This window comes from Capricornis sumatraensis, chromosome 20 (assembly GCF_032405125.1).
Source record: "Capricornis sumatraensis isolate serow.1 chromosome 20, serow.2, whole genome shotgun sequence".
Lineage (NCBI taxonomy): Eukaryota > Metazoa > Chordata > Mammalia > Artiodactyla > Bovidae > Capricornis > Capricornis sumatraensis.
In genome coordinates, this window is record NC_091088.1 from 49753563 (window position 1) to 49768574 (window position 15012).

General features: G+C 59.1%; 1 protein-coding gene across 1 annotated transcript; it reads left to right on the top strand.

The window, feature by feature from the left end:
- Nucleotides 1–1080: 1080 nt before the first annotated feature.
- On the top strand, nt 1081–14580 carry KCTD15 (potassium channel tetramerization domain containing 15). The gene is made up of 7 exons (XM_068992696.1): nt 1081–1190; nt 2834–2929; nt 4504–4596; nt 5243–5418; nt 10191–10335; nt 12627–12932; nt 14025–14580. Exons 3-7 carry the CDS (start codon nt 4531–4533, stop codon nt 14181–14183), a joined length of 852 nt encoding a protein of 283 aa, XP_068848797.1. The 5' UTR covers nt 1081–1190; nt 2834–2929; nt 4504–4530; the 3' UTR covers nt 14184–14580.
- The last annotated feature ends 432 nt before the right edge of the window (nt 14581–15012 follow it).

A 15012-nucleotide genomic window follows, 5' to 3' on the forward strand; every position in this document is an offset into this window, starting at 1 on the left:
GAAATGGCGCGTCTGGCCGCGGGCGGCCGGCCGGGCGCCCCCCGTGCTCCCCTCCCCGGCGGTGGCAGACCGCGCGTCCGCAGACGTCACGCGCGGCGCGGCGCCCCGGTAGAGGGGCAGTCGGGGCAGGGACCCAGGGAGGACGGCCGGGAAGGGGGAGGGGTGGCCCTGGCCCCCAGCTCCTCTCCTGCCCGGGCCGACTCGCAGCCTACTTTCTTCCCAAGTCCCGCCCCTACCCCCGGGCGCCGCGGCGGCGGCTGCTCTCCTCTTTGTAACCGAGGAGTCAAGAAATGTGAGAAACGTGCCCTGTGTTACTTATTTGGGAGCCGAAAATTTATGCCCAGCTGAAAGCGCCCGGGGAAATATTACATCAGATGAAATGACAATGATTAAAATCAGCTTCTCCCCCGCCCCCTCTCGAGCCCGGAGGAAGCCTGGGCGCCGCGTGGCTGGCCGGCGGGGGGCGGGGGGCTGGGCGGCGGAGGGCGCGGGGGCCCGGGCGCACCGCTCCCGGGAGGGTCCTGGCGGAGGCCCCGGCGGGAAGGCGCGGGCTCCGGGGGAGGCGGGTGTGCTCGCTCGGCTAAAGGAAGGGAAACAGCGCATTTTTGTCGCCGAGCGCGGCAGGCGCGGGCGCGCGGAGCTAATTGCGACTCTAATCCTCTGCCCCGCGGCACAGCCGAGCCCCGAGCCAGGAGTCGCAGCGCGCTCCCGCTCGCGCTCGCCGCGCTGGGTTAATTTTAAGCCGGATCGCTGCCCTTTGCGTCCGGGCTCGGCCGAGACGGGGCGCGGGCTACAGGCTAAGGTGGGGGGCTGGTTTTCTCGCCAGCGATCGGAGAAGGCCGCTGGAGAAGAGAGGAGGGAGGAAAGGAGGTGGGAGCGGCGGGAGGGCAGCCGGAGAGCGGCGCGAAGAGGAGGCGGCGGCGGCGGCCGCGAGGAGGGGAGGAGGCGAGGGGAGGGCGGGGAGGGGAGGCCCCGGCGCGCCGCGCCGCGAGGGGCCGCGCGAAGCGGGGGCCGGGGCGGGAGGGGTGGGTGGGGGGAGGGTTGGGGGCGAGAGAGAAAGTAACTCCAGGACGAGACCGGAGCGACCCGCGCAGCGAGCACAGGCTGCGAGGCTGAGCCCGGCTCCCAAGACCGGCGGCTGCGGGGGGCGGGGGCTACACCCGAGCCCGATCCGCCGCTCCGGCTCCGAGGTAAGCACCGCGCGGGCGGCCACCACTCAGCGACGCGCACCCCTGTCCCCGAAGTGGCTGCGATACCCGGAAAGTCGCCCGGCCGGGATTCGGACCTGGGCGGGGGCGGCTGCTTTGTCCGGGTGCAGGGTGGCGGGGGCTGACGGTGAGGGGGCACCCAGCACAAAGGCCTGGCGCGGGAGTGGGGGATTGCCCACGTGGGCCGGCCCTCGCCCCGGGTGGACCCTCCCCTCGCGGGCGGTCAGCGAGCTTCCTGCCGCGCGGGGTGGGGGTTTCCTCAGGTCTCGGCACTCGGGCCTCGGTGCAGGGCCGACCGCCCTGCAGGGGCGGCGAGTTTCCGAGGTCAGAACCCGGCTCACGCAGCCTGGGCTTCAGGCTGACTGGGCCCGGCTTGGTGTCCAAATCAGAGCGAGGAAAAGTCTCCAACGGGACGGACGTGCGTCCTGTGACGCCCACCCGCGAGTCCGAAACGGAGCGGGAGGGGCTGGCGCGCTGGTGGTCGTTCCAAGCGCTCGGGGTCTGGAGCCCCCAGGCGGGCCGCGCGGAGACGCGATCGCCGCGTCCGGATCCCTGCTGCCCGGCGGTAGCCCCTGACCTGGTCGCGGGCACCGCTCACACTCGCAAATGCCTCCCCCCTCCCCCGCAGCTGGAGCGCGTTTCCGTCCTCCCGTTGCCCCCCACCCCCGACTGCAACAAGATAAGCTTCAAGTTTTCACTCCGTGTCTCAAATGTGCATGGAGGAATTTAACTGCACGAATGAATAACAGCATTAGTTTCAATTAATTTTTTTTTAAACCCTGGCAACAATAAACTTTGAGAACAAAAGCGCTTTTACGTCCTTAATTAGGCGAGCTTCCCATCTGTGGTCTCTAAGTGTCTGCCTCCTGATTTAACTTCGTCTTCCGCCCCGCCCCTGCCGCACACCCTCCCGGTCCTGCCAGGCGGTTTGGGTTCCGCGGCCACCCCAGCCCCGCGGCGCCGCCGGCCTGGGCCCAGCCGGCTCCGGCCGCCCCGAAGTTCACACCGGCCGGCGGGCTCCGCGGCAGGGCAGGCGCGCGCCAGGTGGCCCGCCTGCCTCCCTTCTGGCCCACCTCCTGGACAACTCGGCAGGCCCCCGGCTCTCTGGCCCCGGGGCTGGCGCCCTGGGCGCAGAGCTGAAGAGAGTTCTCCAGGCGCCTTCTGTTTACCTTTTATGGTTAAAATAACAGCTTAGCAAAGAAGCGACTTCACGAAGAAGCGATTTAGTGAAATCGTCTCAAGCTGCCGCAGCTCAGCCAGTTTAATCACCCCCAGAGAGCTGAACAACTGCGAGCACAATGGGACACAAAATCATTTTGTGTGTAAATGAGCGTGGCATTCTGCTCGCTTCCCTCTGCTTTGGCGGGCGGGGCTTGGCAGCGGGCGGGCGTGGGACCCGGGGCTCCCGCCTCAGCGCGGAGAAACGGGTCAATACCCAGCCAGTTTGGAAACCCGCGGGGCCGGGCCGTGGAGCCCGGTACCGCCGAGGCCCCTGCAACAGGCGGTCTTGGCCGACCTCGGGAGGGCCGTGGCGCGCGCGGGCTGGGTCGTGGGTTTGATGCGGGTGCTGGCAGAATGAACTTGCGTCTCTTCCTGCACCCACTTTGTGCTTCTGATCTCAGCAGTGGTGTCGGGGGAAGGGTCCTTGTCCAGCACAGATGTGTTTGTCGGAGGGAGCAGTGGAGGTTCGCGTCAAGGCGTACAGCCTGGGGCTTCCAATGGTGAGTGTCTGGTTTGCCGTGAACATCAGGTTGTGCTTGTGATGGAGAAGAGGCTGGGTGAGAACAGGATGGAGCAGCTTTTTGATGAGTACTTGGTGTGAAATGTCACTTCCGAGCAGTGTCCTGGTAGTTGGGCAAATATTGTGCTGTCCGCTTTGATAGAATTTCCATTGGAATTCCTTCCAGCTCAGTTTATCCTCAGTATGGCTTTCCTTCTGACTCCTCCCCCAAGCAGAGCCTCCCAGGGCAGGGGAACCCATTCCTGAGATGTGTTTTGGTTTCTCAGAACTTGAGATAAGTGACCTGGTTTTCTTTCTTGAAACTTGAGGGAACTCAGGAATGTCAAAAGCAGCCGAGCCTGGACGGCCGTGAATTAAACATCACTGTCTGCTAATGGCAACCCCCACCCCAGTTTCCTGTCAGAGGACCTGCCAGCACACGGAGGGCGAACAAATCCTAGGAGAATGACCTGAGTGAAATTTGCAGGCTTTGATTCTCATTCGACCTTGGTCCATGTGTGAAAACTGGATGTTGACTTTCAAGGCACAAAGTCAATCCTTGAGGGAGGGTGGGGTTGAACCTGCAAGAGATAAGTACAGCTTTAGGTGTGGGGAAGCCAGTGGGGGGAGGGGAGGGGGTGATACTCCGTGTCCACCTTCCCCAGCCCCAGGTCAGTGGAAGGGTCTGCTTAAAACTGATCTTCTCCAGCCCTCCTGCGTAGGGTCTGCAGAATGTCTTCAGGCAGCTTCTGGAGACTATGGGACAATCTTATTTCAGGTGGCCAGGGCACAGAGGAGAGTCGCTGAGTGACTATAGGGAGAGGCAGGGTTCATTAGCTGAGCTGCTCTCTCCTTCTGGCCATCTCTGTCATGCCTTGGGGCTTGATTCCCAGGGGATCTAGAATATATCAGGCACAGTCAAGACCTTTCTGGGGGCCTGGGGAGAAGCTGCAGAGGTGCAGGCTGGGCAAACAAAGACAAGTTTTCCTCTCTAAGGAGCCATAGCGGGAGTGGCGGCTTCCTCGGTGACTTTTGCTCTTCCCTGGCTTCTGCTGGAAGAGGCTTCTCTGGGTCCAGCCAGTCTCAGGCTGCATGTTAACACTGCAGAGACCGTGTTTAAAGAGGTAGTGGGGCTCCCCAGCCCCTGGAGGGTGGGGGATCCTCTCCGAGCTGTGGTTCCCAGGGTGCTCTCTGAAGCAAGAGGAGACACGCTTGGTAACCTGGCTCGAAACCAAAATACCAAGCAAATTGGATTTGTTCTGAAACATTTTGGGGGCAATAATGGTGAGCATATGTTTCAGTACTGTCATTAGCTGAATTAGCAGACATGGAGCTGCCCTGAGAACACGTGTGTGAGTGAATGTGTGTGTGTGCATGTGTGTATAACTAATCTCCTATGGCCCAGAGGCTTGCCTTGGGGTGTGGGGACAGGCTAGTTGCCATCTGTGTGGTAGGGCATGGGGTCTTGGGAAGCATGTTCAGAGAGGACGATTATAAGCATCTTTGACTGGGAGACTCGGCACCCCGGACCACTGAGGAGTAAGTCGTGTTTGGTTTTGTCGGCGCTCCCCACAGATGTTCTGGGCAGCGATGGAAGCCTAGATGCCTCACCGCAAGGAGCGGCCGAGCGGGTCCTCGCTTCACGCCCACGGCAGCACCGGCACGGCGGTGAGAGCTGGCAGGGTGGGCTGGGTCGGGGGCTGGTGGCCCCCTTTATGCCCTCTTCCTGAGCACCTGCTCACTGGCTGCCCTTCCTCGCAGCCACAGCCGTGGTGCTCAAGAGATGGCTGTTGACTGGCTGTACGATTATGTATTTTCTCGAAACAAAAATGCTCTTAATTTGATGTGAAATTTACTACATGTATAAAACTCAACGCCTTAGGTGCTGAGGAAGTCACTAATTTAGAGGTGTCTCGTTACTGAGACAAACTTGCAAAAACCCCTGAATCCCAATTCACAAATTGGTGATTCGTTTGTCAGGGGATATTTCACATCTAACACATAAGCCTGCGACCTTTAATTAGAATTTTGCAGTTTGTTTTATGCCCCTGGAGGCTGACACCTTGAAAAAAAATTTTTTTTTCTTGATTTCTTATTGCTAATAAGCATCTTTCTTTTTCTTCCCCCTCTGGTACTTTGAAGAAAATGATGCAAATACACTTAATTACAGTGGTGGCCATAATTTGTCAGGCGAATATGTGATCAGGCACAAGCAGAAGTGATCTGATTAGATCTGTGATCACATTGGCAATCAAGGGAGTGCCTAGCTCTGTCGTGGAGAAACCGTTGTTGTGTCCCTTGTTTCCATCTCCAGGAGGGAGGAAGCATGTCTCGGCTGTCTCTCACCCGGTCGCCTGTGTCTCCCCTGGCCGCCCAGGGGATCCCGCTGCCAGCCCAGCTCACGAAGTCCAATGCGCCTGTGCACATCGACGTGGGCGGCCACATGTACACCAGCAGCCTGGCCACACTGACCAAGTACCCAGACTCCAGGTAAGAGCCGAGCCCCTCACGGCACCGGGGCGTGTGGTGGCCATAGGGAGCATGTGAAACCTGCTGCCAGCCGACACACAGGGCTCCCCAGGGTCCCTCTGCTCTCAGAGCCACCTGCCCATGGCTGCTCACCACAGGGACTTATGACCCTGAGCTGGTGGCGCTGGTGGAGCTCCTGACCCACTGGCAGAGGCCACTTTTCAGAGCCAGCCCCATCTGAAGCTGGCCAGCAGCTGGCTGGAGAACCTCATGTTACTTCAGGTTCCTCTTGTGTGTGACTCACACCTGGCCTTTGCAGGAGACTGGTTGTGAGCCATGCTGTGTACTTCTTGGGGTCATTTGGGGGAGAAGTAGTTCATCCTATTTCCAAGTCTTAACGACTGGGATAGTGCATAAGTTCAAGGATGGTGGCGGGGGAGGGGGCGGGGGCGCAGCTGCGATTTGTCATCTTTGTTTGAGTGGCCACTGCTGGACCCCCAGGGCTAGCAGCAGGCTCCTTTGGAGTTGGGAGGGGGTGGGTGGCAGTGACTGGCTAAGAATTCCAGGATGTCCGGGGATATCCACAGCTATGGACGAGCATGAGCCACATACCACCATCAGCAGATGAAGGATCTCTGACCAGGGAGCTTTACCCTCTGCCCGGCTCCCTGGTGACCCTGACTCCTGAGCCTGTGGGGGCTCCAGGCACTGCCGACTGCCCTGCTCTTGCCTGTCGGGCATTTTCTCCTAGGTTTCTTCGTTGGTATGTAACAGCAGGGCTGACCGGAGGTGGGATGGGTCTCTGAGCGGCTCTGGGCGGTGATGCTGCATGCTGCTGGCTGAGCCCAGGACCGCCTGTTCCGGGTACTGCAGGGTGGCCACTGCCAAGGGCTGGCAGCAGGAGGGCCACCCCTGCGGGCATCACCTCTGTTTTAGACATTTAAAATAAAAAGAGGAGATAATTAATCCCCCAGACGCCAAGGGATGTCTCTGGGAAGCTTTCTGATCTAGCCGCCTTGTTGCTGGTGTGGTTGCTTATGGAGGAAGGATTCGTAGCGTGTGGAGGTGGCTGCATAGAGAGCGCACTGGAGGCCAAGGGGGTGCCCTGGAGGAGGGACTGCTGGAGGCCGATGCAGCGTCTGGTTCAGAATTTGGGGTGTGGGGTGCAGGTGTGGTTGGAGCTCTCTGCCTCCTCAGACAGAGGCTAGGCCTGGGGTACTCGTGACCCGGGGACCTTGGGGGGCAGCAGCCAGGAGGCCACGTTGGCTATGTTGGCCTGGCACTAACCGGCAGGGCCCTGTCTAGGATGGGAGATGGATTCTGCTTATTTCATTTCAATTTTGCCTTCTGCAGCATTCACGCGTTGTTTGAGATAGAGCATCCCTTAATCAGCTGACATTTGCGAGTGACATTCATAAAACCCTTGCCCACCACCTCTCTGAAGAGTGTTTTTTGAAATCAGACACTTGCCTTTCTGGAGTAATCACAACCCAGGCCTGGGAGGACCAGCTTCCTCATTCTGCCTCCCGGCTGCTGCCTGGAGCGTGGCGGGCGGGGGTGGTCCTCCCCTCCCAGCCATCCAAACTGCACCCCGCCCCCCACATCCTGCTTTGGGGCAGGCCCCCTGGCCAGGCTGCCTCAGTGGTCCCATGACCTGTGGGACCCTCGGGCCACCAAGATGGGCCCAGGGGGGTGGCAGTCTGCATTCTTCCCCGGGGCTGAACCTCAGGATAAATCTGCTGTTCTGCCTGGATGGCTCTGCCTGGCCTGGCCCGCAGGAGAGGTGCTCCTGAGACGGAAGCTCTGGCCTAGAGGCCATGGAGGTGGAATGACTTATAGGACAGTCAGGACAGTGGGTCAGGCCAGGCCTGACATGTGCGTTGGGCAGCTGTGCTGGCTGGAGCCCTTCACATCTCTCTCTTCCTTCTTTGAGTGAATGTTAAAATTAAAAAAAAAAAAAAACAGTTTTTCACTAATTCTGGAAAGAATGATCAGTGGCTCACCCAGGGTCACTGAGGTATAAGTCACCTGGAAATAGAGAACTGTGTTAAGGTCACCGGGGAAGGGGGCTCATTCTGGATGTCAAGTCCCACCCTGGGCAATGCTGTGAGATAAGGGGGCTTGTGCCTTCACCCCTTCGGACCCTGTGCCCACAGAGCTAGGTCTGGGCTCTCGTTCTTGGTTGGTCAGGGTGGCTCCATAGCAGGGAGCCCCCATTGGTGCTAGTCAGCCCAGGATGGCCATTGGTCCTCGCCTGGAACCCACCCAGCCCAGCTGCCCAGGACTGGGAGTGGACTCCTGTGTCTGCCTCCACGCTTGCTGGACATCACTTAGCTCCTGCATCACAGCCCCATGCTAGTGTCCATCCTGGCTGTGGGAGGCCACCAATGTCCAGGAACCTCGGAAGTAAACCTGGGTGTAACCGCTGAAACATCCAGGAAATTAGAGCCAAAACTTAAAAAAAAAAAGAAGTAAAAAGAAGGTGACCCCCATCAGCTGGGGTCAGAACTGGCCAGATTATTCCTTATACACCTTCTGAAGTCAGTACCCCAAACTTACAGCCTCCCTTGGAGGGTGGCCCGAGGTAAGAACAGGCTCTCTAAGACTTCACAAGTGTCAGTGGGTGCCTTTGAGGTGACTGCCCTAACCTTCCCTCAAGCTGCACACCTCTTTAATAGCTTCAGACCCTGAGGGCACAAGAAGCCTTAGGCTGGGAAGAGATGCTGAACCATGGAAAGACCTAGAACCAGCCAGTCCCAAGATAAGACAGAATGAGAGCCTTCTAGCCTCAGACCCTTAAGACGACCTAGAACCCAGGCAGCCCTGGAATGTGGTGGACTGGGAGTCCCCTAGACCACCAGGATGGTCTGAGGGGTTTGCAACACAGAGGGCCTGGAAATATTGCTTGCTGCACAGAACGCTTGAGCTCAACCAGGAAGGCTGGAGAAAGTTCCGTGGGGAGGCTGACCTGCAGACGTGGCTCTTTCATCTTCCTGCCAGTGCCACGTGGGGGCCCTCGGTGGTCTGCTGATGACTGCCCATGGTGCCTGACAGCCTCAGTCTGTCCTGTCTGTCTCCAGGCAAGCTGGGTGGCCTTCATTCTGACATCTGGGTGCCCATGCTCTGCTGAGGTTAGGTCTGGGGGAATTTAACACCTAGAATAGGCATGGAGCCCACAGAGCTTGCCAGCAGGGTGATGTCCCCCAGTGCCATTGTCACCAGGCCTGGAGGTCAAGAGGGCTCTGTGGCTTTTGGAACTCTGAGATGAGTTGTATCTGGGTGACCGCAGCACTGGTTTCACAGACTCAGGCTGCTCCACACCTCCCCATGGGTTCTGACCCGCTCACACTCATTTATGAGGCAGCCTTGACTTATATACAGCCCTACTGGGCCATGTCCCAAGTGAAACGGGGTTAGTCACTCACCCTCCTGGCTGATGAGTGTGCCAGGCCAGCAGAGCAGACAGTGTTGGTGCGGGGCCCCTAGAGAGGCTGTGGGTGCTGTGACCCCTCAGCTTCTACCCAGCTCGTTGCCCTGGGTGGCAGGGGTGAGACAGCCTGAGAGTGGTGACTTGGAGCGGAGGGTGGGATGGGCTGTCGAGGGAGATCCTTGCCGCTGCAGGTAGAGAGTGAGGGGGCTGAGCCTCGACTTGTACAGACTGAGCTGGGAGGCCTGGGGCCGGGATCCAGCCCCCCTTCTCCCAGGCTGTGCTGAGTCCAGCTGGGGATGCGTGTGCAGCCTGCCTGCCAAGGTGGTGTCCCTGGGGAGACCCTGCTGCCCTCCCTCCTGTTCCTGAGTCAAGCTTTTGATGTCCCCCACCCCTCTTCAGGGGATCCTAACCCTCCCCACTGGGGCCTGGGGTCTGCAGGGGATGTGCAGAGCCTGCTGCCCTGGGCAGTGGGGAGGCCTGGTTCCTCCGCCCGGAAGTGGAGGGGGCCAGGCATCGGGGCTCTCCAAGAGCGTCCTTCAGGTCAGAACCACTGCCCTTCAGAGGATGGGGTGCTGGGAGCTGCCTCCCTCCCAGCCCCCCTCACTGGTGTGCCCACTCTGTGGCAGGTGTGCACACTTACGTGCATGTGTGTGTGCACACACTGGACTGTGGGTGTCTGCCCTGTGACTGCACCCACATGTGCTGTCCCTGTGGTCTGCCCTGAGCCGAAGCTGTGGGTAGATCGTTTGTAAGTTTGTTGAGTGTGCGTAGCTGTCTCTCTGGTGGACTCGTGTTGTCAGTGTGTCCCTCACCAGGATGTGTCTGGTTCTGCCTGTGGTCGGTGTGCTTCGAGGGCGGAGCCCGTGTGACCCTGTGCCTGTTGCTGGGTGTGTTGTGTCCAATGCTTGTTCATGCAGGTTGGGTGAGGCGTGTGACCCAGGAGTGTCTTGGCTGGCTTACACGTGTTCACCAGGCGTGTGGCTGCGGGCTGGGGTATCTGATGGTTGGTGGGGGCTTTCTGGGCGGGTCTGTCGGGCAAGGGTTTGTGTGCATGGGACAAGGTGTCTGTCTCATTGTAGTTTTCCAGGCCTGTCACCTGTGTCAGCGGGCAGGGGTGTAGAGCTGGGTGTGACTCTCTCTGGCTATAGCTTGTGAGTGTAGGTGGGGCGTTTGTGTGTGCTGGTTGCCATGCTGGTGTCCTGGCTGCCACTGGTGTGTGCACACGTCCTTTTCAGGCCTGGTATAGTCCCAGAATCACTCATGTAATGCCCCTCACCCATCCAGCAGGGTGGGCTCTAAGGAGTGGGGTGGGGGGCAGTAGACCAGCCCTACCATCCCGCATCCCACCTTCCATCTCTCCCAGAATAAGCCGCCTCTTCAATGGCACCGAGCCCATTGTCCTGGACAGTTTGAAGCAACACTATTTCATCGACCGGGATGGGGAGATTTTCCGCTACGTCCTGAGCTTCCTGCGGACATCCAAACTGCTGCTTCCTGATGACTTCAAGGTAAGTCCGCAGCCGCGGCTCCCCGGCACAGCCTATGCGGTGGCATTACACAGGGGACGCTGTGACTTAATAAGCGGACCCACGGTTGTCATGGCAACCATAAAAACTTAAACGATGAAGCCGAGGGCTAAATCAGTTTTTCTAAACTAATTTTGTTTTCTCACATTTTTAGCTTATTTATCAGGGTGTAACAACAATTAAGCAGCGACAGCAAGCACTTACCCCAGTTGTATGCTGAAGGATTGTCATGTGCTGGAGTTACAGGAGTTAGAGGTTCCCAAAGCTGGTCCTTGTCGGCACTTGGCAGAGGGAACACCCTGATCCACACCAAAAAGAACTTTAAACAAAAGTTCTCACCCCCCAGTCCTGGGATGAGCCTGTCTGCAGCAGCCAACCTGGTTCTGAGGGTCCTGCCTCCAGGGCTGGACTCCTCTGTGGCTTAGGGATCCCAGAGGCAGGAAATCCAGGCTGGGACTACCCCAGCTCCAACCAGCAAATGTCCTTCCTTCCTTCCAGCACCCAGACGACCCATTGGTCCTAGGGCCGTTTTATCCTTCATTGAATTCAGTTTCTGGGTGCCAGCAACTGAACTCAGGCTAAAAATGCAGTGGGAGAAGGCAGATATAGGTCCTGTGCTCACAGTGGTTATAGTTTATGGGATGATAGATGTTGAACAGAAAACCACTTCAATTCCACAGGGGCAGAGAAGCAGGAAGTACTGTGAGAGGGAACCACGGGGAACCTGGCCTGGGCGGGTTTGGAGGGAAGAGTGTTTCTCTGGGTGATGATGGAGAAACAGGCAGAAGGGTATGAGGGCCTTGGGGGTGAGGAGCAGTGAGGGTAAGGAGCTAGATAGGTGGCAGCCTGGGGCTGTATGAACTGGGAGGGGAAAAGCAGGAAGAGGTTGCAGATTGTGTCTGGTCCCTGAATGCAGAGGGAGGGTGAGTAGGGGCAGGACCCTCAGATCTGTTGTGTGAAGGATGTGGAGGGAGCAGGAAGGCGGAGGCAACGAAGGTGGAATGAAGTGGTAGATTCGATTCACATTTGGGAAAAAGATGCAAAAGCCACAGTGTGGACAGTGGGGGTCAAGGGGCTCTTGAGGGTTCCCCTGACCTGCAGCTTGAGTCCTGAGTGGATGCGTGGAGGCCCAGGGTAGAACAGGCTGAAGCAGCTCATGCCTGTGTGGAAGAACTGGTGGGGCATCTGGGGGAGGTATTCTGGGCTTTAAGAAAGGATGTGGGGGTTGCTGGTTTGCAGATATCATTTAAAACCTCTAGTGGATGAGAACAGGGGCCCAGCATGAAGCTGTGATGAACTCTTGTGGTTCTTGACAGGATAGGTTCTTGACTGATGGCAGGCGTGGGGTGACTCTGAAGGCTAGGGTCAGTCAGCAGGCAGAGTGACTTAGGGCCAGCAGTGTGGGCCCAGCTTTAGGAATGGGGCTTCCTTGCCTGCTCCCAGCGGTCCTCGGGCTCACCAGCGGCACTTGAGCTGAGTGGTTTGGTCATGGGTCATCAGCTGCTCAGGGCTGGGGTGGGTGTGGGTGGACATGTGTTTGAGGGGGCAGAGGACCAATGTCAGGGCCTTGAGGGGAGGTCAGTGTGAGCCCGCCAGCCTGGGTTTGAGCTCCTGGTGAGAGGTGAGCGGCCCCCCTCAGACACCTCCTCACACTGCTGGCCAAGGCAGGGACCAACCTTGCTGCTGACCTTTAAGCTTCACCCACTCTGAGCTGCGTGATAACATCCATTTTATAGATGAGGAAACTAAGGCTCAGAAAAGGTCTGGTAGATGCTGCTGCTGCTGAAAATCCAACCCAGGCAGGTCCCTTTCGCCTCCCTGGAGGACAGTGAGCATCTCCAGGGAGGGAGGCAGGGCTGTCCTGTGCCCACCCCAGCCTGTCCTCTCAGAGAAGGCAGCAGGTCCCCAACCATCCGTATAGCCTCAGGCTCTTCTAGTCTAGCTTCCAGGTCTTTCTAGAAACTTCTCTCTGCTTCGGGAGAGGGGGATGAAGCTTCTCCCATGGCTTAGGGCCCGATGGAAGGGCTTACAGGGTCTGGGACAGGTGCACACCAGCCACTGCCCTTGGGCGGAGGCCAGACGTTTTGGGGGGCACACTCTCACCGGAGCCTCACTTTCCCGATCTGTACAATGGGGACAACCATCCCAGCCCACACTGTGCTGGGGGTGGGGGTGGGGGCAAAATTCCCCGGACTTTGAGCGGGCGGGGTCGCGGAGCTCTGGAGCCAGAAGGGCGGACCCCCACCGCCCGCACCGTATGCGCATGCCTGCAGGACTTCAGCCTGCTGTACGAGGAGGCACGCTATTACCAGCTACAGCCCATGGTGCGCGAGCTGGAGCGCTGGCAGCAGGAGCAGGAGCAGCGGCGCCGCAGCCGGGCCTGCGACTGCCTGGTGGTGCGGGTCACGCCTGACCTGGGCGAGCGGATCGCGCTCAGCGGCGAGAAGGCCCTCATCGAGGAGGTCTTCCCCGAGACCGGGGACGTCATGTGCAACTCGGTCAACGCTGGTTGGAACCAGGACCCCACGCACGTCATCCGCTTCCCGCTCAACGGCTACTGCCGGCTCAACTCGGTGCAGGTGAGGGCCGGCCGCCCCTGCCTCCTCCCCGTCTGCCTCCCCGAAGCCCTGGGGCTGCGGCAGAGGGAGAGTAGTGGGGGGAGGCCGGGTCCCCAGAATGGCGAGGCCCTCCGTGCCATCTTACAGAAAAGGCAACAATGTGTCGATGCATAATTTATGTCCCGCTCATAATTAAATGATGGCGCCTGGGGGATGGACTTAAAAAAATTGATCTGTGCCTTTTTTTTTTTCCAAAAGGATGTTCTATAAAAATGGCCTAGAGTATTTTCAACAAAGTGTGCTTCATTTGACACCCAGAGTCTGACTTTGGATTCAAATTAAACCCAGGCAATAGGAGCAGCAGGTCAGAGGCTGAGAGTGGGGGCGGTTTGGAGCCCCCTTCCTCATCATGCTGACCTGGGGCCACCAGCATCCACGGCACAGCTTCCCAGAGCATATCTAGACTGGTTTTCCCCACATGGGTCTAAGAATTGGGAAGCCCCTGATGGAGTGGGGGCCTATTTCCACCTGCTCTTCCAGACCCAAGAGCAGACTCCTGCTTCAGGCTTGGTTGGGGCAGAGCGCACTTGGTAGGGAGAACTCTGTAGGCTGTCCTTCAGAACTTGCTAGTGAGTTGCCGGACACAGGTGTCAGACACACTGACTGGGCCTCCCTCTAACAGAGGCACAAACCCACGTGGACACGGAGACCTGCAGAAACAGGAGAGAACTCCTCTCCACCGCGAGCTCCCTTGAGCTGATCAGGCCCCAGGCTTCAAACCATCTGGGATTCCTAGCTCAGGGAAGCAGGTGGCTGCCCTGAGGCCAGGGGCCGGGTCTCTGCTGCTGGGGCCTCAGTGAGGGAGGGGGACCCAGGACCATGTGTCTGGGAGAGAGGGGCCCAGTCAAGGCTGTGGACCCCCGAGGGCAGTGGGATGGCACCCATCCAGGTTTTATCTCTTAAGGGACCCTGACCCTTCTGTGGCTGCCCCGCTGGTGGTTGTGCCCAGACCCCTGTCAGGAGAAGGTAACTCACCCTGGCAAGTGCCCACCAGGCCCAGGGGGGCAGACTCTTGCGTCTGGGCTTTGCTGACCCCTGTTTCTTCCCCGGCAGGTCCTGGAGAGGCTCTTCCAGAGGGGTTTCAGCGTGGCCGCATCCTGCGGGGGGGGCGTGGACTCCTCCCAATTCAGCGAGTATGTGCTTTGCCGGGAGGAGCGGCGACCACAGCCCAACCCCACTGCTGTCCGAATAAAGCAGGAGCCCCTGGACTAGGCCCTGCCTCAGTGTCCACCTGAGGCCCCTTGGCCCTAGGGACACCCCCAGGGACCTGGAAACAGTGCTGGGGAGTTCTGCCTATGCCTTCTTAGCAGTGGGCGTGAGACTGAGGGTGGGGCCGGAGGGTCCAGAGCCCGCCTGGGGAGCCCCAAGGCCCAGGGCATCATAACAGAACGTGGGATGCTGGAGGCATGCCCACCAGAGGACCGTGGATGTGACCCAAAGATGCCGAGGGGGGAACTCGCCGCCAGTCTTCTGGGCCCCTGGGCTCCCAGCCTGGTACAGCACCCTTGAGGCTCTGCACGTGCAGAGGCAGGGTCAGCAGAGGCCGCCCTGGTCCACTCCAGAGGAGCTGTCCGTCTTTCTCCACGCGGCAGACTCGAGTGGGTCTCCTTGCGTCAGAGATGGCTTATTTTTCTACAGTATTTAAGACGGAAGTAACTGTCAATGCACAAGTCAGAGAGGCCGACAAGGACCCCTGCTTCTTTATCTGGTGCTCAGCTCAGTGGGACGCGGCAGCATGTCTGTGTGGGGGCGGTGGAAGAGCTGCGGGACCCTCTGCCCAAGTTCCTGCAGAAAAGGACTTGGAGACTCCTGGTCCCTGCTCTAGGGACAGAGGGCAGGCATGGCAGTGCCGTTGGGGCTGAAACATGGCCCCCACGGGGTGGGACCGCTGGGAGGAGGGTGGTATGGGCATCGGGGAGGGACCACTCTGGGACCATTCGAGAGCCTGTCTTTGCTGCCGCTTGGGGCACAGGCCACACTTGAGCGTCACTTGACCTACTCATGCCCGGGGGCTTTGGTTTCTATCTGTGTACACCCACAC

Excerpts from the sequence above, each read along its gene's own strand:
- KCTD15 (XM_068992696.1), top strand. The coding sequence starts at position 4,531 with ATGCCTCACCGCAAGGAGCGGCCGAGCGGGTCCTCGCTTCACGCCCAC. Across the intron at positions 4,597-5,242 it reads ACGGCAGCACCGGCACGGCG|GAGGGAGGAAGCATGTCTCG; the intron begins GTGAGAGCTGGC and ends TTCCATCTCCAG. Across the intron at positions 10,336-12,626 it reads TGCTTCCTGATGACTTCAAG|GACTTCAGCCTGCTGTACGA; the intron begins GTAAGTCCGCAG and ends GCATGCCTGCAG.